This window comes from Protopterus annectens, chromosome 10.part0 (assembly GCF_019279795.1).
Source record: "Protopterus annectens isolate FY-2018-M chromosome 10.part0, PAN1.0, whole genome shotgun sequence".
In the NCBI taxonomy this organism is placed as follows: domain Eukaryota; kingdom Metazoa; phylum Chordata; order Ceratodontiformes; family Protopteridae; genus Protopterus; species Protopterus annectens.
Window position 1 is genome coordinate 1,790,070,363 of NC_056744.1, and position 25,779 is coordinate 1,790,096,141.

The 25,779-nt window shown below is 45.3% G+C and overlaps 1 protein-coding gene across 1 annotated transcript in view; it reads left to right on the plus strand.

The window, feature by feature from the left end:
* Positions 1–25,779, plus strand: part of STK36 (serine/threonine kinase 36) — a 786,440-nt gene that overhangs the window by 459,512 nt on the left and 301,149 nt on the right. The window contains exons 17-18 of the mRNA XM_044086614.1: positions 12,684–12,791; positions 12,958–13,056. Of these exons, the coding sequence (XP_043942549.1) occupies positions 12,684–12,791; positions 12,958–13,056 (207 nt within the window). The remainder of the gene's footprint in view (positions 1–12,683; positions 12,792–12,957; positions 13,057–25,779) is intronic.

The following is a 25,779-nucleotide window of genomic DNA, read 5'->3' on the forward strand; positions in this document are numbered from 1 at the left end:
TCTCTAGGGACGGCTTGCACCTGTCACCCCTGGGCTTTTGAATACTGGCTAAGGCTCTTGCCACCCTCATAGTGCCTTTTTTAGGCAAGGCTCAAAAGACAAACCCACCTCCATAGACAACACAAAGAAAAAGAAACTAAGGGTAATGCTGCTCAACGCCAGAAGTCTAAACCTCAAGATGCACGCACTCGAGGCTCTCCTCAGTATGGAGAATATCGATATCTGTGCAGTAACAGAAACCTGGTTCAGGGCTCCCGAGAGCACCCCAGCACTACCAGGTTATACCTCTTACCATGCTTTTCGGCCCCAAAACTCGGGACCGAACCACAAAAGGAGGGGGGAGTATGCATATTCATCAAAGATAGCCACACCTCCAGGTTAGTGGCACTGCATGAAGCATCGGAGACCATCCATGTGCAACTAACAGTGGGCAAAACTGCCTTTCAGTTTGTAGCCTGCTACAGACCACCCTCCCAAACTCAGGAAACTCACTCGGCTTTCCTGAGAACACTGGAGAATATGAAGGTCTCTCCAAACACCATTATATTGGGTGACTTCAACTACACAAACATAGACTGGGAGCCCCAACACCCTTGCCCAACGGTTCCTAGAATTTATAAACTCAAATGCTGTGGAACAACTGGTCACCACTCCCACAACAGGGAAAAACATATTGGACCTGATCATCACCAACATGGGGACTCTATGTTCCATACCAGAGGTATTCCCCTCATTGGTAAGATGTGACCATAAATTAATCTCACTGGACATCAATATCCCATCCCCACCCCCAGCCAAGGAAACCACGGTGAAGAACTTCTCAAAAGCAAACTTCACACTTCTCAAAACCAAGGTGGAATCCTTCAAAGCCCCTGGGCCAGTGGAAAATATGGCCCAAACCGCAGAATCCTTTACACATGCTTTCTATGGACACCTACAGGAATGCATGGATCGTGCTATCCCAAATAAAACCAAGACTCATTCCTCCAAAGGCAGGAGACCTGTCTGGTGGACCCCAGCCATAAATAAGCTATACAACAGAAGGAGGAAGCTACTACATGATAGAGCAAAATCCCAAAAAGGGAAGGCATCTCTAATCAGTACTAGCAGGAAACTAAGATCCCTCATAAAATCATCTAAGGCCAGCTTCGAAAGAAAAATTGCACAAGATGCTAAAGATAATCACAAGGCCTTCTTTAGTTATGTCAGGAACCTGGGTGGCAACTCCCAGATATGCTCTGAGTTAGTTCAGAATGACAAAAAATACACTGAACCCACAGACATTGCCAACATCCTGGCAGACAGGTTCAGTGCAAACTTCTCCCCCCCCCCCAAAAGAGCAAATGTCTATCCTAACAGAGTGTAGCCTCCCTGACATCACAGATGCACAGGTGAGAGCTGCCCTCTCCAAAGCAAAAAACACAGCATCAATGGGACCGGACGGTGTCCTGGGCTGCGTCTTACACGAACTCCAAGAAGAACTGAACCCTCACATAAAGTCACTGTTCAATCTCAGCCTTACTACAGGATATTTACCCAAGGAATGGCGTACAGCGACAGTGGTCCCACTCCACAAAGGTGGTGCCACAACGGACCCTGGAAACTATTGGCCCTATAAGCCTGACTAGCCTGGTCTGCAAAGCTATGGAGCGTATCATCATGAAACTCATAAACAAAGACATTGGGAACCTCCAAACACTGGATCCTACCCAATTCGGCTTTAAGGGCAGATCTTGCCTCTTGAACCTGGTTGACGACTTTGAAACAGTCACCAAGGCCATAGATGAAGGGAAGGTGGTCCACACAGCCTACCTGGACCTCGCAAAAGCCTTTGACACAATACCCCACTCGGGCATCATAAATAAGCTCACCAGCTTAAATATCAACCCCATGTCACAAGATGGGTTGCAAACTGGCTCAGGGATAAAACCCACATGGTCAGAATTGCAGGTGCCATGTCAGACTCTAAACCAGTTACAAGTGGCATCCCACAAGGCTCAGTCCTGGGACCTCTCTTGTTCGGTATATATTTCTCTGAGGTACAGGCTAACATGGGAGGACTATGGCTGACCAAGTTCGCAGATGACTGCAAACTGGGTGCCATAATCGACTCGCCGACTGACACAAGCATCCTCCAAAAGGGTCTCACAGAGACGGATAACTGGTGCCAGAGCCATGGCCTAAAGCTAAATGCCAAAAGTGCATAGTCATCCCCTTTGGAAAAACAAAGTGCCCACAAATTACCACATAGGTGGTAATCCATTAAGTATGGAAGAAGTAATTAGGGATTTGGGGACCCAAGTAGATAGCAATCTCTCCTTTGACAATCACGTTGCCAAAGTGGTTAGAAAGACCTTCTATATAGCCCACCTTATCACGAAAGGGTTCACATCTAGATCAAGAGAGGTCATTGTGCCCCTCTACTCATCACTCATCAGGCCCATAATTGAATACAATGCCCCATTTGGGATGTACCTTAGCCGACACCTGCAGCAACTGGAAAGACCCCAAAAGTACCTCACCAAGAGGATCAAGGGACTCAAGCAGATGCCCAACGCAGTTAGGCTAAAGAAACTCCAGCTCTACTCAGTTGCTTACCGCCTACTCAGAGGTGATCTGTGCCTGACGTATAAAGCCATGTCCAACCCAGAATTAATGGACATGCTCCATCTCAGGAAATCCAAATCCCTTAGAGCTACACGCTCCAGGGACTTAAACCTCAGCACAGAAATAAATAGGACATGCTGGAGGGACAGATTCATATCCCAGAGGCTCCTGTCACTCTGGAACAAAATCCCAATCCATGTTGGGCAGAGTCCCTCAATGACCCTCTTCAAGAGAAATCTTGACGAGTGGATGGGAGATCGTAGGTTTACCCCTGGGATCTCTTCTGTGTCCCTACTAGACAGAGGCACAGTAAACTAACCCCAAAAGGGCTATCTTCTGTGACCTACTATACAGAGGCACAGTCAACTAATCTAAAAGAGTGGCAAAAGCCAAACACACTCTGGCTAGGCTTATAAATGCCCTAGGGCAGATAGCCTAGTATCAACCTATGAATCTAACCCTAGTGTTTTGATGATTTTTTTTTTATGCAGTTTTGTATATGCAGGTCAAATGTAAGATTATCATCCACTATCACCCCTAATAGTTTGCTATTAGAAGTGACTTCAGTAGTTGTATTATCAAGAGAGAGGTCTTTACATTTTGTTTTTTCATGGGAGGGGGATTTGGGGAAAAAAGTAGTAGTTTGATCTTTTTTGGGTTGAGCATGAGTTGTGAGTTACAAAGCCATGTTTCAAAGGCTGTTAAAGCTTCCTGAATAATTTCTTGGTGGTGTACCATATTTTCAGATGTGCAAATGAGAGTGGAATCATCCATAGATTCTATTAGGGTGGTCTGTTGTGTGGCTGTGTAGAGGGTACTGGTGAAAATGTTAGAGGAGGGGACCAAGGAGAGAGCCTTGTGGTATGCTGGAGGTGACTGGGAGGTAAGTGCGGAGTGCCATTTTACTGACTGAGTCCTGTTGGACAGGTAGCTTTTGAACCACAGAAGGGTGGGCTGAGAGATACCTAGTGAGGACATTTGAAGTAGAAGTTTGTTGTGACAAACTGTGTCACAGGCTTTAGATAAGTTTAGAAATAAGGAACAGACTAGTTTGCCATTATCTCTAGCTTTATTGACAATATCTATATAAGTTAGAAGGGCGGTGATAGTACTATGGGAAGGACAGAAGCCATGTTGTGTAGGGGATAGGAGTTCTTCCTGCAGGAGATAGTCTAGCAATTGTTTTTAAATACATTTTTCAAGTATTTTGGCAAGAGGAGATAAGATTACTGTAAGTCTAAAGTTATTAATATCTGCTGAATTTCCTCCTTTGTGCTGAGGGATAAGAAGTGACTTCCAGAGAGAGGGAACCTGAGATTCCTGCATTGTCCTATTTATAAGGATTGAGACAGGATAGGCAATGCTATTGGTTGCTGTTTTTAGGTACTCGCTTGGAAGGTCATCAGCTGAATAAGATCACAGTTTAAGTTTGAGTAGTTTCATATAAGATGTGAGCACAGGTTTGAAGGTGAAAGTGGATGTGGAGATTTGTAGCTGTTGGGCAGGGTTAGGATTAGGTGTTGAGGAATCCTTGGTTAGAGATGCTATACAATCTATTTTAAGAGTTGAACCGTATTGCAGATCTGAAGTAGTTAACTTAATTTGCTCTGCAACCTGTGGGTATCGGATCCGACTCGGATCCGAGCCGGCAGCTTTCCAAGCTAATAGATCTGAGCTCCAAGCTCCTCCCCTACCCATAATGCCCTGCCATCTCCCTCTAACCCTCAGATCTCGTTTGCCGCGGCTTCCATAAGCTTCTGTAGAACGAGCTCCGGGCAATAGTACTGTAAGTCAGTCTTTAAAAACTTCTTTTCTGTCAGATTTTTCCTTTTCTTGGTGTGTGTGAACTCCCCCTATATTTTTTAGTCTTTGTTGGGTAGTTCTCTTGTATTTTAGTTAAGTTAGTTTTATTCCCCTCCCCCCTCTGCATGTGTGAAAGTTTGTGCTTGTGGGCCTACTTTTTCTTTATTCCTTTACAATGGCTGAAGGCCCTAAAGCCATTTTCTCAAAATGTACCGAGTGTGGCCATAAGCTGTCTCCAGCAGATGGTCACACTCGGTGTGTCCCTTGCCTGGGGGTTGACTACCTTTCTTTGGGCTGTACCATCTGTGCAGCCTTCAACTCCAGGGCTTTGAAGGATAGGAGGTTGAAGCTCATTCTGGCGGGCCTTTTGCCCCCAGACTCTGCTTCTTCCACCTTGGTGGTGCCAGCTGCGGCTGCCCCACCTGTTGCTCCTGATCCCCTGGCCGGGACTCACCCTCCCACCTTGGCCCAGGAGGAAAGGGAAAGCAGAAAAAGAGAGAGAAAAGATAAAGAGAGAAGGAGAGGCACCGGAGCCATAAAAGGCGGTCCGAATCCACCTCTTCGGCACTGCCATCTAAAAAGCTCGCCTCTCCCCTTAAGGTCTCCGGGCCTTCCCCCTCTCGGCTCCGTTCTCCACGATTCTCCCCGGAGCTGGAGGAGGAGACCCGGTCACCTTCGAGGTAATCCAGGCGGCCTTTCCGGCCGGCTTCGGTGGCCTCATCTAGATCCACCAGAAGCTTGTCAGACGCTGATATGGACCAGATGATGCGTCGATTTCTTCAGGCCCAGATGCAGATGGGAGTGCTCTTGCCTCCCCCCCCCCCCTGCTGGGGGGAGCTCGACACCTTTTTTTCGCCCCCATTGCTCCTTCTCCGACCCGCTTTTGGGGCTCGGAGCTTTTGGATCTGACTAGCTTCGGAGCCGGGGTAGGGTAAGCGCCGACAGTGCTTCCTACTTCGGCGCCGACTGTACCCTCAAATTTGTCGGATCCCAGCTCTCAGGGCCGTGAGCTAAACGTCAGATCCGAGAGGGCCAGTGGACCTTCGGCTTCGTCAAGGTCGGGGCACACTACCCTTTCGGATCCAGTCAGGTCACCTTCGGCACCGATCCGCACGTCGGATCCAAGGGAAAGCAGTTCCCCCTCGGCATTCGACGTCGTGGAGAGGGTCCTCTTGAGGGATTTGAGGCCCCAGGCTCTTGCTTCGGATCCACCTGCCATTCCCACTCATACGGGCCTGTCCTCCATCATCTGGCCACAGGGACAGCCTGCGCCTATGTCCCAGATTGTTCCCATAGGGGAACAGGACATCGTTGGTGAGGCCTCTTCAGACAGCCCCCCCCCCGAGGAGGTCCCTCACAAATGGAAGTGCAAGAGGAGGCACTTGGACTCACCCGAGTCCCTCACAGAGGGCATGGACTTGGAGGAAGGGGAAGGTTCCCCAAGGTCACCCCCCGAAGACGTCTCCTTCAGAGACATCATGGAAATGTTACGCATTAGAGGGGGGTGGTCTGACCAAAAACCTTCCTTGGATGAGTCTGTGTTTCTGGAGGCGTTTGATGCAGGCCCATCTACCTGTTGGGTGTCCCCTCCCGCTGATCCCCTGGTAGACCTCATTACTACTTGGGCATGGAAGGAACCGGACACTGTTGAACCAATTCCTAAGAGACCGGACAGGATCCTCAGCCCTCCCACAGACAGGACAGTTTGGAGCAAGGGTGCCCCAGTGGATGCCATGGTTGTGGCAGCTGCCACTAAAAAGGAATTAGCACAGGTGAGTTCCTCGGTGCATCCTCCAGACAAGGAGTCTCAGATGACAGACCGTTTGGGAAAGTGGATGTTTTCTTCAGCGACCTTCTCTGTAAGGTCACTGAATTATATGGCACATGTGATTAGACTGCAGCGAGACCTGATTAAAGAGTACGCTGCGTCACCCCCAGAGTCCATGTTGGCCGAGGACAAGCATACCTTCTCGGCTCGAATGGCCACTCTCAAGTCAATCACCAACATGTCTATGCGGCTCCTTTCCCATGCTACGGAGGGAGCGGCTAGAACTAGCTGAACAGGCATCGTCTTACGTAGATAAGCCTGGCTCTGTCTCTGCGACTTTGCGTAACCCTTCAAGGCATCCTTCACGAATGCTCCCTTTGACGGTTCCACACTCTTTGGCAAAACCGTCTGCGATACGCTTCTCCAGAGCAAGAAAGATGGGAAGATGTCTGCCGTCGGGATCCGCTTCTCGGCTCCTCAGAGGTCCTACTCCAGGAACCAGAGAGAACAAAATAAGATGTGGTTCCGGAATGCTCAACAATCCCGTTTCGCTCCGGATATCTCGTCCTTCAGAGGCAGAGGAGGACAGGGTGGATGCCGGCCCAGGGGCAGAGGGGGCCCGAAAAATTTTGGGTCAAGAGAACCTTTTTCGGATCGGCCTGCGCAACAGCCCTGAGGGGTTGCCCAACTGCTCCTCTCTGGAGGCAGTCGGAGGGCGCTTCTCGGAACACCTGGCGAAATGGGAGTCCATCACAACAGATCGCTGGGTGCTCTGAATCATATCCAGAGGATATTCAATCTCCTTCCTATCTCACCCTCCCCGAGCAACAAAACTCTCTGATGTCCCACCCGATCAGAGGGAGGCAGCAGCATCAGAAATCTAGGGCTGCTAAGAAAGAGCCATCCAGTGTGTCCCCCCTGAACAATCCAGATCAGGCTTTTACTCCAGGTTCTTTCTGGTGCCAAAAAAGATGGGGGACTTACGACACATCCTCGACCTGTCAACACTGAACCTGTCAATTGCCAAGGAAAAGTTCCAGATGGTCACTATTCAATCCATTCTTCCACTTCTATAGGAGAACGACTGGATGTCCTCAATAGACTCAAGGATATGTACTACCACATTTTGATGGACAGACCACCCAGGAGGTTCCTCCGCTTTCAGCTGGGAGCCAGCCATTATCAGTTCAGGGTCCTACCCTTCAGTCTCACCACAGCCACCAGGGTGTTCACCAAGGTCATGGCAGTTGTAGGGGCCCACCTGAGGCTTCAGAGAATACAGGTCTTTCCGTACCTGGATGACTGTCTCCTAACCGCCCCCACCAGGCATCGACTCTGCTCAGGCGGGGACTACTTCTTACGTCTTGCCCGCCACCTAGGGATCACGATAAATCTCCAGAAATCTTCCCTTCAACTGACTCAGATTTTGGAATTCATAGGGGCCAGGATAGACACTACTCAATCCAGAGTCTTTCTGACCACAGACAGGCTTCGCAATCTGAGCCGTCACATTCTAGATCTCTTACGATCCTCAGCCCCACCAACAGAACTAGTCCTGAGGGCCCTGGGATCTATGGCAGCGGCCATCAATCTATCCCCCTTCGCTCGCCTCAAGATGAGGATCCTTCAGTGGAAGTTACAAGTACAATGGTCCATCCTCTGTCAACCCCTGACCACACCTATTCCTCTCACCAGGATTTGCAGTGAATCACTTCTTTGGTGGCTCCACTCCAGAGACCTTCGAGAAGGCCGCCCCTTTGTTATTACCCCCTCCCCAAGTCACGGTGACCACGGACGCTTCTCTCCTCGGGTGGGGGGGGGCATTGCATGTGCAGATCCATCCAAGGCACGTAGACTTTCACAGAGACCTCACTACATATCAACGTCCTGGAGATGAGGACGGGGATTCTAGCGTTGCAAGCTCTCCATTCCCTTCTCCCTCCAGGAACTATTGCACTTCAAACAGACAACATGGCGGTAGTCTGGTACATAAATAAACAGGGGGGGACCAGATCCTATCCACTTTGCAGGGAGGCAATGAGAGTATGAGAATGGGCGATATCCACCAACCGCTTTCTCATAGCAATGCACATACCAGGTCGGTCAAACATCTTAGCGGACAGGTTGAGTCTGACGATCCTATCACCTTACGAGTGGTGTCTGAACCCTGCTGTAGCGAAACAAATCTTTTTCCAGTGGGGTCAGCCTTGCTGCGATCTCTTCGCTTCGCCTTCGAACACAAAGTGCAGCGAATTCTTTGCTCTTATTCCCCCACCAGGGGAAACCCCCAGAGACGCTCTAGTTCATGCTTGGCCATCCGGTCTTCTGTATGCTTATCCTCCTCATCCCTTGATGACAAAATTCTTGCAGAAAGCTCATCGGATGGGGAGCAGACTTATCCTCATAGCCCCATTCTGGCCTCGCCAAACCTGGTTCCCTTACCTACGGTCTCATCAAGTACATCCTCCTTGGATTTTGGATCCCAAACCGGATCTAATCTCTCACCCTTTAGGATTGAAGACCCCCAATCTGGACTGCCTGAAGCTGTCAGCTTGGTTGATCCAGTTCCCTTGATGGCTAGGACTCCCGGTATATCATCTTCGGTTAAAGCCATCCTGGTGGCCGCCCATAAACCATCCACCAGGAAGATTTACAACAGTAAATGGAAACGTTTCTCGATCTGGGCGGAGCACAGGAACTTAGATCCCTTTACGGCTCTGATTCCAGCAGTCCTAGACTTTCTTTCACATACCTTTGATCAAGGAGCCAGTGCTTCTACTGTTAAAGTTCAGTTGGCAGCTATCTCCCACTACCATGTTGGTAACAGCTCAGGGCCACTAGCATCCTCCAAAATATGCAAGGCCTTCTTGAAAGGAACCTTTTTGTTAAGACCACCCATTAAAGATCCAGTTCCCCCATGGGATCTTACCCTAGTTCTTCAAGCTCTGACTGGGCCCCCCTTTGAGCCCGCGGCTTCAGTCGATTTGAAATATGTATCATGGAAAACGGTCTTTCTGATTGTCATTACTTCTGCGAGAAGAATTTCAGAGCTTCATGCTCTTTGCAGTAAACCTCCCTATATCATTTTTCATAAAGACAGGGTCTCCCTCAGGACTAATCCCTCCTTTCTTCCCAAGGTGGCTTCGGAAGTCAACATCAACCAGACCATTAATCTGCCTGTTTTCTTTCCAAATTTTCAAAATAAAGGAGAATACAGACTTCATTGTCTGGATGTTCACAGACAGTTACGCTTTTACTTAAATAGAACAGCAGATCTTCGAAAATCTGACCAACATTTTGTTTCCTTTGCAAAATCTTGTCTGGGCAAGCCAGTTACTAAGGTAACCTTAGCTGGATGGATTTCACAGTGCATTCTCCTAGCTTACAAAAGCTCTGGTCGTCCTGAGCCCCTGAGAGTACGAGCCCATTCTACCCGATCCATGGCCTCTTTTGCTGCCTTCTGGTCAAAGATTTCCTTGGATGACATTTGCTTGGCAGCTACTTGGGCTTCCTCTCATACCTTTATTACACACTACAAATTTGATTTGATTTTTAGAGGACGTGCATCGTTTGGCTCAGCAGTGCTCCGGAATATCCTTCCATAAGGGCCTCCCAAGTTGTTGGTAGCTGGGGACTCTGTCCCACAGGTTGCAGAGCAAATGAAGTTGACTACTTCAGATAAAGAAGTTATGTACTCTCCATAACGTTCCATCTGAGTAGGTAACTTCATTTGTCTGCAACCGACCTGCCCTCCATCCCCCGCACCCTTAGTTCGTTATCTAAGAGTCAGGACATGGCTTCCTTTCATGGATGTCATTGTAACAGTTTGGAACCACTCCTAGGTTATGGAATTCCTTATTGTCCTTTGGCAAACTCGATCTGAGGGTTAGAGGGAAATGGCAGGGCATTATGGGTAGGGGAGGAGCTTGGAGCTCGGATCTATTAGCTTGGAAAGCTGCCGGCTCAGATCCGAGTCGGATCCGATACGCACAGGTTGCAGACAAATGAAGTTACCTACTCAGATGGAACGTTATGGTGAGTACATAACTTCTTTTTTTTAGTGGTGAGTTATTTGTTTTTTGTCTTCACCACCCTCAGGTCAAGTTATAACTGACAGCAATCAGCTTATAGCCAGTACAGAAACAATTAACAAAGAAATGCGAAGTAAAACAGGTTTTCTGTCACTTTCTGAGGCTAAATAACTGGCATATACAGTACAGTCTGCTGGTCAAGAAAAGGGGAACAGTGGCCAACTTAGTAAGAGGTCCGTAGAGTGCACAGAATGTTTCACAGAGACTTCAGTCACAGAGCTGGCATCTGTTCGATTGATTCAAGTTAATATACAGCAAGGTTCTTCATGATAAATGTACTTACAGGAAACAATGACAAAATTCTCAGTAAACTTGTAGGTGTAGGACCTTGTGGCAGAACTCCTGCAGTGTCGTGGTCAGATGTAGTGACTGTAGGCTCTGAAATGAAGGAAAGAGAAAAACTCTACTAAACTGTATTATTATTATATAGAGGCAATAAACGTGGTACTTATTATACAAAAAAGCAAAAAGGAGATAGAGGAAGGACCAGAGTAAGTCAGAGCAAGAGATTACATGGGAAATATGAGTAGTGTTGATGGTAAGAAAGTTCATGAATGTAAACTCAAAGTAGTTTTAGCAGGAGGTATACTGACAGAGTACAACAATAATGGAGTGTAAATATGCAGCTGTATCGAGCAAATTATCAGAACGTGATAGTACACTGATAACCACAATATAAAACAATCATGAGATTAACCAGCACGTCAAAAAGAGTGTTTTATGTATATACCAGAACACCAGCAACTTCGATTACATGCATATGTGTTAAAGGGAAACACACTCATCATATATAAAACTTAATCAAGCTGAATGAAATTGGTACAAATGTAACACACTACCAGAGTCTTTTCACTGTAATACACAAGTCGTAGAACATATAGAAATGTAATAACATTTGACACATACCTGCTCTGTGATGGAAGATAGTGAATGAATGGAAGAGGAGACCACACCGAGGGGATATTTAACTATACATTTTACTACAGTGACCCTCCCACTTTCAGGTCATATTATAACCGAGACCAATTGGTTTATATCCAGTACAAAGCAGTTAACAAAGAGAACTCTATGTTGTCTAGAGTTGAGGTTATTACTCAGTAACAGGGAGACGTTGCTCTGCTGTGTAGGTAATTCAGATGTCATTCATTAAGGAATACAAACAAAGCCAAAGTAATTGTATAGTAGCGATTGTTCAAGCAGGGAGTAGTGAGATAAAATATAACTTCTGCTACTACCTGCCTCTGCTTTGGGATCAGCTGTGAGTGTAAATGTCTGATACTACTGATCAGGTAATCAAGTTGGGAGAGCCAAGGGGAGCAAACAGAGGAACAGCTGTGCCCTTTCCATATTCCCGATGGCCTGATCATGGGCAGCTCTCTGTGGAAGAGCCACGTCACTTCCATATTCCTAATGGCTTGATCACAGGTAGCTGTCTGTGGTGCAGACATATCATTTCCATAGTCCTGATGGTCTGATCATGGGCAGCTCTCTGTTGAACAGCTGTGTTACTTCCATATTCCTGATGACATTATCACCAGCAACTCTCTGTGAGACAGCTGTGCTACTCCCATATTCCTGATGGCCTGATCACAGGCAGCTCTTTGTGGAACAGCCATGTCACTTCCATATTCCTGATGGCCTGCTCACAGGCAGTTCTCTGTGGAAAAGCTGTGTCACTTCCATATTCCTGATGACCTTATCACCAGCAACTCTCTGTGAGACAGCTGTGCTACTCCCATATTCCTGATGACCTGATCACAGGCAGCTCTTTGTGGAGCAGCCATGTCACTTCCATATTCCTGATGGCCTGCTCACAGGCAGGTCTCTGTGGAACAGCTGTGTCAGTTCCATATTCCTGATGTCTTTGTCAGAGACAGCTCTTTGTGGAACAACTGTGTCACTTCCGTATTCTTGATCACCTGACAACAGGCAGCTCTCACTGGTTATGAATCCTGGTCAAGAGTTATTTCCTTGAAAACAGGGGCTATCACATGACTGCATTAATGACAGTGAAAATAAAATGATAATTTTATCTTCATTGTGAACCATATTTTATCAGCTTAAAGTTCTGGTTTATAGACTAGATTGCAGCCTCATGCAGTGCTGGTTTCAGACATTTGCTGAGCACTTTGTTGAATCTTTTATATACTCAATGCTTCGCTCTCCCATTTGTTTGGGAATGGGTAGTTATGATTTGGTTGTCATTTCCTAGTTCATTTTACCTTGATACTAAAAGCATTATAGCTTATTTTAAATTGTTTAATTGCATGCATATTTCAAGTACTAGAGACTGCTACAGACAAATTCATAATGAAAAAACATCTTTTTGTATTTTATTTTGTTGTCTGTTCTACTTGTGAGTTTTTTGACAAATTCCTTCTGTTCTTACATTTTTTTTTCATCCTGTGCTACAGATATCAGTGTATTTGGCAGAGAAATTGCTGAGCAACAAAACCCCTAAATTGACGCAAATGTTCCTGCAAGGTCTTCGGACCCCTCTTCTTGCCATCAGTGTGCTCAAAGTAAGTGGTTCCAAAATTCACTTCTCTCACACTAGATTTGTTTTTGTGTATTCTTTGATAATAGCTACTATATATCTACTGCCATGTTAGCCTCTCACACTGCAAAGTATTTGGGTGTTGCCTTCTCAGACGTTGCTTTATGCTAACCTTTTTTCATTTGCTTAAGGTGTTGTATGCTTGCTGTCATGTCAGTCATTCGGCTTCCCAGACCTTAGCTGGTGCTGCTCAAGATATGGAGTCCATTCTGTTCCTGATTCAGGGAAAGGTAAACCTCATACTCAATCCTTTCTCTTTATGTGCAAGTAAAATTGATGGTGGTGGTGTCCTTCGGATAAGACGTTAAGCAGAGGTCATCTGCTTGAGTTGGTGGTAGCTCAGATGGATGTAAAAGATCCCACAGCACCTTTGTAAAAGAGTAAGACATTAAGCAGAGGTCATCTGCTTGCGTTGGTGGTAGCTCAGATGGATGTAAAAGGTCCCACAGCACCTTTGTAAAAGAGTAAGACGTTAAGCAGAGGTCATCTGCTTGAGTTGGTGGTAGCTCAGATGGATGTAGAAGATCCCACAGCACCTTTGTAAAAGAGTAAGACGTTAAGCAGAGGTCATCTGCTTGAGTTGGTGGTAGCTCAGATGGATGTAAAAGGTCCCACAGCACCTTTGTAAAAGAGTAAGAAGTTAAGCAGAGGTCATCTGCTTGAGTTGGTGGTAGCTCAGATGGATGTAAAAGATCCCACAGCACCTTTTTAAAAGAGTAAGAAAAGTTCTCCGATGCCCAGGCTATATTTCCCCTAGTAGGGTATAAATTCTACCTCTGGTCTACCCTGAAAAGTGTCCATTATGTTAGTGAGACTAACCTGGTCACCAAAGGATAAATAAATAAAAATAAATAAATAAATTAAAATAAAACCCCATACTAGCATGCAGATATCAGGAGCATTAAAAAATGGAGGTCTGCCTTTCAACCATAAATGACATGCTTTGCAATCGAAAAATTTGTTTAAAAACCTATATGTCAATTGAAACGTCTCCACCAAGATGGAATATCCTAGTTGATACACATCTGACTGTCACTGCATTATTGAACATATTTTGTAGCACCTTTCCTCATTTACTTCTGTACTGAACTCATATACCTTATAGGTAAAATAACTTGCACACATCTTGTATTCTTCCGTAGGGCTAAAGGCCAGGCTTTATTTTGAGTTTGTTCATGATAATAGAAGCTGGTTGGAAAATATGTTAGAAGGTAGACTCTGGAATAACTTCTGGCTTTATAGAGATGCATTTGGACACCAATCAATATTAAACCAAACAGTAGTTTATTAGGGCATTTCCTCATATTCTCTGTGTTTGTGTGTATATATAAACTGATATGTTAAAAATGTATGTTTTGTAGCAGCATTTAGGTTCCTAGGTAGGTACTAGGCTATTAGCCCTAGGGCCTATATAAGCCTAGCCAAAAAGGTACCCTGGCTTTCGCCACCCAAGAAAATTATTTTCCTGTGCCCCTGTCGGTCAGAGCCACAGATGTGATCCCTGGGGTGAATTTCCTATTTCCCATCCAATCATTATGATTTTTCTTGAAGAGTGCTAATGAGGAGCTTTGTTTGATATAGATAGGTAGTTTGTTCCAGAGTATGGGAAGTCTCTGGGACAGGATTCTATCCCTCCAGCATGTTCTGTTTATTGTGGTGACAAGGTTTAGGTCCCTAGAGCGTGTAGCTCAGAGGGATTGTGATTTCTTTAAGTGGAGCATGTTCAACAGCTTTGGGTTTGACATAGCTTTGTATGTTAGGCAGAGATCGCCTTTGAGTAGGCGATATGCGACGGAGAAAAGCTGAAGTTGTTTGAGACGGTTTGCATAAGGCATCTGTTTGAGTCCAGTAATCCTCTTTGTGAGGTATTTCTGTGGCCTTTCCAGTTGTTGTAGATGTCTTGTGAGGTACATACCAAAATGGGTGTTGTACTCTGTAATGGATCTACTGAGTGATGAGTAGAGGGGAACAATGACCTCTTTTATTTTTGGATGAGAAACCTTTTTTGATGAGGTGAGCCATGTAGAAGGATTTCCTGACCACTGTGGCGATGTGATTATTAAAGGAGAGATTACTGTCCACCTGTGTCCCAATGTCTCTTATCACACTTTCGGCGTTAAGTAGCCTACCACTTATGTGGTAGTTCATAGCTACAGAGTTTTTACCAAAGGGGATGACAATACACTTTTTGGCATTGAGCTTCAGGCCATGGCTTTGACACCAGGCATCTGTCTCAGTGAGGCCCTTTTGTAGTATGTCCACATTGTTAGGAGTTTCGATTATGGCTCCTATTTTGCAGTCATCTGCAAACTGTGTTAACCAAAGACTTTCTGTGTTAGCCTGTACTTCAGAGAAGTAGATACCAAACAGGAGAGGACCCAGGACTGAACCCTGTGGTACTCCACTTGTCACTGGTCTGAAGTCGGATTTGGAGTCTGCTACTTTCACAGTGTGGGTTCCGTCCATGAGCCATTTGGTAACCCATCTTGTGACATAGGCATTTATACCTAGTTTAGTGAGCTTATCTATAATTCCAGAGTGGGGGATGGTGTCGAAAGCCTTGACAAGATCTAGATAAGCTGTGTGAACCACCTTACCCTCATCTATGGCTTAGGTGACTGCTTCAAAGAAGTCAATCAGGTTTAGGAGACATGTTCTGCCTTTTACAGACCCGAACTGGGTAAGGTCCAGAGTTTGGAAATTACCAATGTCTTTGTTTATGAGTTTCATGATAATACGTTCCAGGGCTTTGCAGACCAGGCTTGTCAGGCTAATGGGGCGGTAGTTCCCGGGGTCTGTCTTGGCTCCCCCTTTGTGGAGTGGGATAACCGTCACAGTGTGCCATTCAGTGGGCACAAAGCCTGAGGTGAGGCAATGATTGAACATGGTACTTAGGTAGGGTGCCAGCTCATTCTGTAGTTCATGTAGAACACAGCCTGGGATATTGTCAGGTCCCATGGATGGCTGTGTTCTTGGCTTTGGAGGGTTTGTTTTTTACCTGTGCAGCCGTGATTACAGAAATTTTGCATTCTTCCGGTATAGAGATGGGCCCTCTAGGGGGTGAGAGGGGGGTAAAGTTAGCACTGAACCTATCTGCCAGGATGTTGGCAATATCAGTTGGTTCTGTATATTTAGTGCCATTGTGCTGTAACTCAGAGCAGATCTGAGTGTTGCCATTGAGATTCTAGACATAGTTATAGAATGCTTTGTGGTTGTCTTTAGAGTCAGTGGCAATTTTGTTTTCGTAACTAGCTTTGGAGGATTTTATGAGGGATCTCAGCTTCTTACTGAGGTTACCCAGGGAGTTCCTCCAGTCATGGGATTTTACTCTTTTTTGCAACAGTTTTTTTCTTCTGTTGTAGAGTTTGTTTATGGCAGAGGACCACCAGATTGGCTTCCTTTTTTGGAGGATAGCATCTTGGTTCCATTAGGGATAGCATGATCCATGCACTCTTGTAAGTGCTTATAAAGTGCATTTGTGTAGGATTCAGCAGTCGTACCCGTATTGTCCGTCTGCATGGGTGCCATGACATTTGCCACTTCTGTCTTAAGAAGTGTGAAGTTGGCTTTGGAGAAGTTTTTTACAGTGGTTTCCCTAATTTGGGGTGGGGGCGGGATGTGGATGTCTATGGTGATTAGCTTGTGGTCGGATCTGACCAACGAGGAATTGACCTCTTGTGTAGAACACAGACTGCCCATGTTGGCAATGACCAGGTCTAGGATATTGCTGCCCCTGGTGGGGGTGTGAATAAGTTGATCCAAGGCGTTGGAATTTATGAATTCCAGAAAACTTTGAGCAAAAGAGTTGGTACATGAGTAGTTTTCCCAGTTAATGGTTGAGTAGTTGAAATCGCCCATTATTAGGGTGTTGGGTTGTACCCTAATACTTTCCAATGTATCAAGAAATGAGGAGTGGGAATCCTGAGGCATGGTGGGGGGGTCTGTAGCAAGCTACAATTTGGATTGCAGTTTTGCCCAGAGATAGTTGCATTTGGATAATCTCGGATGCATTATGCTGTGCAACTAGCCTGGAGGTGTGGATATCCTTAATGAATATGGACACTCCTCCACCTTTAGTGCTTCGTTCTGGGTTAGGTGGCCGAAAGGTGTAGTATGAATTATAGGCTGGTAATGCAGGGGTGCTCTCTGGAGCTTTGAACTAGGTCTCTGTCACTGCACAGATGTTGATGTTCTCCATTTTAAGGAGTGCCTCGAGTGAGTGCATTTTGAGGTTTAGAGTTCTAGCATTGAGTAGCATTACCCTCAGATTTTGCTTGCTTGTACCTGTTACTGTGGTGAATTTGTTATTTGAACCTCGCCTAAAAAAGGCACTATAGGGGTGGCAAGAGCCTTTGCCAGTATCCGGAATCCCAAGGGCGACAGGTGCAGGCCATCTCTGGCAAAGCATGGTGGTCTGTCGATCATGTCGTTCCAGGCAAACAAATACTGGATCCCCTTAGAATGACACCAGATGCTTAGCCAATTGTTGAAGTCAGTCATTTTGTCTTTGTACTGTGGTATCATTCTGGGTGATAGCAGGATGCTACTCAGGGCTAGGGTCATACCTGCCTGGGCTACAAGATAAGACAACTTCTCCATGTCTCTTTTCATGTAGTCCAGGGAGGTATGTCTCAGGTCATTCACACCAACATAGACAATGACGGTGTCATATTTGTACTTGTTGTGGAGTGACCTGAGTGCGTGCATTATGTGGCAGATCCAGGCACCTGACAGGCAACTGACAGTAACTTTCTCCTTGTTTAGCCTGGTGAGTGGAACATCAGTGTGCCTGACTATAGTCCCCTGTGACTAGAGTGTTGGGTACGTTGTTATGCCTTATGGGCTGTGGTTGAGTGGCACACTGAGTTTGTGGGCTATGTGTCATTTGGGTTGTGTTGGGGGATGGAGTTTGCTTGCGTTTCTGCTTTGGAGGTCCCTGATGCTTGGGCAGGTTTTTATTGAGAGCCTCCACGAATGTAGGTTTGTGTTTGTTTCTATGTGTGTGTTTTGGTGGTGTAAGTTTTGAGGGACTATGTGATGAGTGTGGTGTGGTGCAAGTGTTTACCTTCTCCTCTTGACTGTCTAGTCTAGTCTTGGGTGAAGAGAGCTTTGCTTCCAGTTTGGCTGTATAAGTGCATCTCTCACAGGTTGTAGTGTTGGATGGTAGGAGGAGAGGGTTGTCTGTGTACATGAGGCAATTGCTGCATTGCCCACAAGATGCCCAGATTCATCAGGTAGACAGGAGAACTCACCAGGAGCTGACCCTTAGACATGCCTGGATAGGTGCTTATTTATTAAGTACTAAAAACTGCTTTCCTCTAGACAAGTGAGGAAAGTTGAGCGCTATAGTAATTTGCGGCTTATTTAGTGCTTACGAGTTCTGAACAAGTGCTGAGTTCAAAGAAACAGATTTGAGTGCTGAAACTAGAAAACTGGCTAGTTCTAAGAAACAAAATTAAGCTAGAAGGCTTCCCTCCAACACAGAAAGGCTTGGGGGCTCACAAACAGTCTAGACCACTTACAGGAAAGGCAGGAAACAAGCTTATTTTTTTTTCTTTCCCAGATGCTCTGTTTGTACACAGTAGGAGTGCCTGAAATCAGAATATGATCTCACTGCACTCAGTTGAGTGAGCAAATGAGATGGGCCCAGGAGGAGTATCCAAACACAAATTTACAAGAGGGGTGGGCAGTTTTAAAGCCACAAAGACTACCTGAAAAAAACAGAATCAAAACTTCCAGTTCAGTTAATAATCAATGCAACACAAATAAATCAATTAAAATGCTGTATTATTTGAAAAAAGTGCAGATAAAAGGTACTTAAATTCTCTTATACGTCCAGCTGAATACAGGTAGATCTTAACCAGCTAAACTCCGGTTTTAAGCCGAAAATATTCCAAAAATGTACCATTTAAATAGGCATTAACAGGATATCAATGAATGAGACTACCCCTGACTGCAAGTACTGTCTATGCAGGATTCTAAAAGGCAATAAAATCTAGCAAACACTAACTGAAAAAAACAGTCAAAACTTCCAGTTCAGTTAATATCCAATGCAACACAAATAAATCAATTAAAATGCTGTATTATTTGAAAAAAGTGCAGATAAAAGGTACTTAAATTCTCTTATACATCCAGTTGAATACAGCTAGATCTTAGCCTTCTCTGAATCCTGTAGAGTTTTGCCTGCTTACATATAACAAGGTATCTGACCAGAGTAGCTCAGTGTAAAGGTGGTGATCACAGGATGGTAATAGGGGTCAAGCACAGTCTGTTGTAGATAAAAGGACACGTGATCACAGGATGGTAATAGGGGTCAAGCACAGTCTGATGTAGATAAAAGGACACGTGATCACAGGATGGTAATAGGGGTCAAGCACAGTCTGATGTAGATAAAAGGACACGTGATCACAGGATGGTAATAGGGGTCAAGCACAGTCTGATGTAGATAAAAGGACACGTGATCACAGGATGGTAATAGGGGTCAAGCACAGTCTGATGTAGATAAAAGGACACGTGATCACAGGATGGTAATAGGGGTCAAGCATAGTCTGCTTTAGATAAAAGGACACGTGATCACAGGATGGTAATAGGGGTCAAGCACAGTCTGATGTAGATAAAAGGACACGTGATCACAGGATGGTAATAGGGGTCAAGCACAGTCTGCTGTAGATAAAAGGACACGTGATCACAGGATGGTAATAGGGGTCAAGCACAGTCTGCTGTAGATAAAAGGACACGTGATCACAGGATGGTAATAGGGGTCAAGCACAGTCTGCTGTAGATAAAAGGACACGTGATCACAGGATGGTAATAGGGGTCAAGCACAGTCTGCTGTAGATAAAAGGACACACATGCTTATTTTAGCTAACCTGGAAGCACATTCGCCTGTGTTTTGTAAATAATTGATTGTGGATTGTAGGTTTGCCACAAAGGAGTTAATTTACGAAAGCAGTAAGCTGTGTTTGTCTTCTAAGATGTGAAAGAAGGATATTGCATAGTGCTGAGGCAGTCTTGAGAAAGCTTGTTCACTGGTCAAAAAGGCCAAAACTGTGGTAAAGGTAATAAAAATCTTGGCTGACCCATAGTTACGAGTAATTGACTTTACCGTGCTGTTCATAAACATAGTGATCCGTTGTGCATATAGGTGATTTACATGATGCAAGTTGCTCACATAACATCACACAAAATTCATGAACTAAGACACCATGTACAGTAGTGCACCCAGTACCATGAATTACATACCAGGTATCTGTAGGTATGGCATCCCATGGCAAGGTGATAACCCCCTAAGCATACCCTGTAGGTGCTCAGTGATGCACATATGCAGTACAGCTTTGTAACATACATGGTTGGAATACGTGAACAGTAGGGTCACTACCACTGTGACAGCGTCACAAACACCTCATAGCTAAACACAGTAGTCTAACTGCTTAAAAGGGGACATGGAACACATGGGACACCGGCATCTATTTGAAAATGTTTTTGTAACTAGAGGTAGCAAGATCCTTGACCTGGTTATTACTTACATGAGTGACCATTGCACTACACCCATAGTCAACTCCTCCCTGGTTAGATCTGACCACAAACTAATCACCTTGGAAATCCACATCCCCCCACAAAGGTAACCACCATGAAAAACTTCTCCAAAGCTAATTGTGGGCTCCTAAAAACAGAGGTGGCTAACTTCACGGCACCCATGGAGAATAGTTGCATGACCGCTGACTCATACACCAGTGCACTGTACGAACACGTACACAAATGCATGGATCTTGCCATACCCAATAGAACCAGGACGCTCTCCTTCAAAAAAAGGAAGCCAATCTGGTGGTCCCCTGCCATAAACAAATTCTACAACAGAAGGAGGAAACTGATGGAGAATAAAGTGAAGTCCCAAGACTGGAAAAACTCCCTTATCAGCCTCAACAAAAAGTTGAGATCTCTCATCAAATCCTTTACAGCTAGCTATGAAAACAAAATTGCAGCAGATAGTAAAGACAACCACAAGGCCTTCTATAGTTATGTAAAGAATCTCCACAGCAATAACCAGATTTGCTCTGAGCTACTGCACAATGTTACCTTCTATACCGAGCCAACAGATATTGCCACTAAACTGGCCGACAGATTCAGTGCCAACTTTACCCCTCTCTGCCCCCCAAAGGACCATTCACAATACCAGTAGATTGCCAGGCACCCAGTATCACTGCTACACAGATTAAAACAGCACTGTCCAAGGCCAAGAATACAGCTTCTATGGGACTTGACAATATCCCTGGCTGTGTTCTACATAAACTACAGAGTGAACTGGTACCTCACCTGTGTGCCCTGTTCATTCACAGCCTCATCTCAGGCCTTGTCCCTACCGAATGGCGCACTGCTATAGTCATCCATCTACACAAAGGAGGCGTGACTACAGACCCTGGGAACTGTTCCTCCATTAGTCTGACAAGTCTGATATGCAAAGCTATGTAACACATCATCATGGACCTAATAAACAAGGATATAGGGAATCTCCAAACTCTGGATTCCACACAAGTTTGGTTTTGTGATGGGTAGATCATGCCTGCTCAACTTGGTCGACTTCTTTGAGTCAGTCACCAGAGCTGTGGATGAAGGCAAGCTGGTTCATACAGCCTACCCTGATCTGGCCAAGGCCTTTGATACCATTCCCCACTCGGGAATCATAGAAAAACTCACTAAGCTAGGCATCAACCCCTACATCACTAGGTGGGTTGCAAACTGGCTCACAGATAGAATCCACAGTGTGAAAGCCGCTGATTCCAAGTCAGACTGCTGACGAGTCATGAGTGGAGTCCCACAGGGATTGGTCCTGAGTCCTCTCCTGTTTGGTATCTACTTCTTTGAAGTACAGGCCAACATGAAGGGACTCTGGTTGACAAAGTTCACAGACGTTTGCAAGTTGGGAGCCATTATTAACTCCCCAAGTGATGCTCACATCCGACAGAAAGGCCTCATTGAGACCAACGACTGGTGTCAGAACCATGGCCTTAAACTCAATGCCAAAAAATGTGTCGTCATCCCCTTTGGGAAAAACCCAGTTCCCATCAATTACCACATCGATGGTAATCCACTGAACACAGCAGGCATTATAAGAGATCTGGGAACACAGGTTGACGGCAACCTCTCTTTTGACCACCACATTGCCACTGTGGTCAGAAAGTCCTTCTGTGTGGCACATCTCATTACTAAGGGTTTTGCATCCAGGAAGAAAGAGGTATTGTCTCCCTCTACTCTTCCCTCATTAGGCCAATCATCGAGTGTAATGCCCCATTTGGCATGTACCTCACTAGACACCTGCAACAACTGGAGAGGCCACAAAAGTACCACACAAAGAGGATACTAGGCCTTAAACACTTGTCCTATATGGACAGACTCAAACACTCCACCTCTAAGTAGGCGATATGAGATGGAGAATAGTTGATCTCTGCTTGACTTACAAAGCCTTGTCTGACCCAGCTCTGTTAGAAATGCTGCATCTAAAGAAATCCCAATCCTTCCACACCACACACTGCAGAGACCTCAACCTTATTACCACAGTCAACAGAATGTGCTTGAGGGACAGGTTCAAAACCCAGAGACTGCCCATGCTATGGAATAGACTTCCCATACATGTCGAACAGAGCACCTCACTGGCTCTCCAAGAGAAATCTTGATGAGTGGATGGGAAACAGAAAATTCACCCTGGGGATCACTCCAGTGGCTCCACTCGACAGAGGCACTGGGAACTAAGGTCGGGTGGCACGATGCCAGGGCAATCCTATGGGCTAGGCTTGTAAAGGCTCCAGAGCCATTAGCCTAGTACACACCTATGAACTTATATAAATAGTTAAAAGGACACAGGTATAAAAGAAGAGAATTACACATTGAAAAGCATAGAAAAAGGGTTGAACTGCGTACAGCTATGTACAGAAGTATATATATTGGTAAAAAAACAGTGTGGCTCATCATCCAGGAGCGAATGTCAGCCTGTGATGTTCAGTGCAGCTATGTGGACATAGCTTTTGACTTCCCAGCCTCACAAGCAAAAAGCTAGCCACCTCCTGCAGCTGGAGATGCTCCTGATGGGCCAAGTGCCTAAGAACATGTTGCAAGATGTGGACCATACATGATGTGGGGTAGGCACTGGTGTTTGCAACCTGTTTTCTGGTACTGGCCACCATGGGAGGAGGCTGTCAAGCATGTAGGTGCTAACTTTGTGGGAACATGGGTGAAATTCTTGGCTAGGCTTATAAGGACCTCTGGACCAATAGCCTAGTATCATCCTATGAGCCTATGAACCTATGTACAGAAGATGAGCCCAACATAATGTTGGCAAGGATGTTGTGGTCCTACTGTAGGCCTTGGAACCTTTTCAACATCTGTCACTGTTGCATCCTTATGACATAAGGTAGCTGTCAGACATCCTACAGCAGTACTTCCATGAGCCAACAGACACTGTGCACTCTTGCATATGTGCCCACCAGGAGGTCTTCTGTCTAGCCTAAATGACAGATTAGAGGCCAGGCAACTTGGCAGACATGCATATGGACTGTATCCTTCAGTTGGTGTGGTCCTCTGTACTGCACAGAAAATGTGTAACCATTATGTACACACACAGTCCCAGTGTTCCAAAACCTGCAGTATTACTATACAAGGTTATATATACTGACAACCTAATGAGCCACAGAGTAAAGTGCGTCAACAGTAATGCATATATATATATATATATATATATATATATATATATATATATATATATATATATATATATATATATATTAGTGCTGTTATGGTGCACGTGCCATGCCAGTTAATAAGGTTAGGGCAGCCACTTTATGTGGTGTCCAAGGCAGAAGGCCCATTCATTTTCTTGGTAGATTGCAGCATCTGTGTGGAGAAGGGAAAGCAGTATATGTGTAAAGCACTGCATTCAGTACTATCAGGACTAAGTAGTGAATAGAAAATGATCTACTGTAACATTCAGTACTAAGAGTACAGAAAACGATTTACTGTAACATTCAGTACTGTCAGGGCTAAGTAGTGAGTAGAAAATCATTTACTGTAACATTCATTACTGTCAGGACTAAGTAGATTACACATTCAGTACTGTCAGGACTAAGTAGTGAGTAGAAAATGAGTTACTGTAACATTCAGTACTGTCAGGACTAAGTAGAGTACAGAAAATGATTTACTGTACCAACCTAGTGGTTATGTTTGTCTCCTGTACTCTTGTTCTGTAAGTGCCACTGCTCTGTCTGGCTTTCTGTTCTGTAGGTCTGTCCACTTGTGTTGGCATTACTCTCCATTTCTGGGGATTTCTGTGTCCTGGGATAGCTGTCTGCCCATGCATACCCATATATCATCATCCAGCTGTCCCTCAGGAAGAGGGACATTTCTGTAATGCATATTGTGGATGGGAAGGATATGGCCCACAGACAGCTGTACCTTTTTGTCTGTCCACAGAGGTGCCCTTGGTGTAAACTGTGTCAGCATTCATTAAGTATGAAATGGTGGGAGCCCACGTGGTGACATCCTGTTAGTGGGTGAGGCCATTGGATGACCCACATGTTAATCGTATCTGCTGAGAGGTACCCAATTACCCAGATGGGCAGAGTTCCACTAACTGTGCACCTACCAGCTCTCAATGTTGCACAGCTGGCGTGTATCTGTATGTGTGATAGGTGCCTCATTATGATATGATTCCTCGTATGCCTTCTCATGGTGTACCATATTAACTTCCACAGTGAGAGCCTCTGGAGAGTTATAATGTTGGTTTTTATTTTTTTTTATCCCATAAGACCTCATGTATACTGGTATGGCCATCCGTTTCCCCTGTCCACCCTAGGTCTTTCAGCTATCCTCCTACCGTTGGGACTTACTCTGTTATTGCTGGAACCGATCATGGATCTTAAGGGCATGTCCTGGGGCTTATCTTGTCTGTTCTTCCTTAGGGAGGGGTTATGACCTACCCACATCCTTTTCCTGCCCCCCCCACTTTTTGTTTTTTTGGGTTTGAGGGCAACTCCTCTCTTTTGAACCATGTCTGCCCTTGGGGTGCATATTGACAAGCACCTTCCCATGCAGGAGAGGCATGTTCATTCCTTCCCTGACACTCTATCAGTCACCTGAGCTGAGAATCGAACCAAGGTTTGCTGGGATATAGTCAAGGCTTTATCCTTCTATGCCTCTGAAGTGGCCTGTTGTAGTTTTTTGGCAGAAAGTTAATTGAGTACATATTCACCTAATAATATTTACATTGCATTTCCATGTTGTTCTGCATCTGTGCCGGATTGCACACTATTTCATATCTCTGGAAAATTGAATTTGCTATATCTGCTGCTGCTTGGATGCTGTCAAGTAGCTGTTTGCATGGTATGTTATGTATTGCATAGCTGGCCATGCATATTTGTTCACTGCAACTCTGCACAATATAGCTGACTTGCATGTTTGTTTGCTTTGTTTTAGTGGCTGCCAAGATAAAAAAGCTTAATTTTACTAATAAAGAATATAGGTGGAGGGATGGTTCCTTTCTAATGTGATTTAGTGGGAGCCATGAGGGGAGACACAGGCACTGGGTTTGGATGACAGCAGACATTAATGTAGTAGATGGACATGGCACACAGGCTGAGAAACCTGTGTCTGAGGGCCAGAAATAGGGCAGTCCTGATGCAGACCAGCATGGACCATGGCTGTATTGCCCTCTCAGATATATTATTAACAGAAAAAAAATTGCTGTTGGCCCGAGATTCCCATTAGTGGTATTCCAGGTGAGCTGGGGTCAGGGCATCCCATTTAGGGGGTACGTATCACTACAGTCCCATGTTTCCATGCTGCATAACAGTACACTCATGTATCATATTTCCATACTGTATAGCTGTGTACCAGCATATGCACTTTTCAGTTCAGGACTAATAGTACATTCTCACTCCACAGGGCAAATTAGCTATGATTCATCA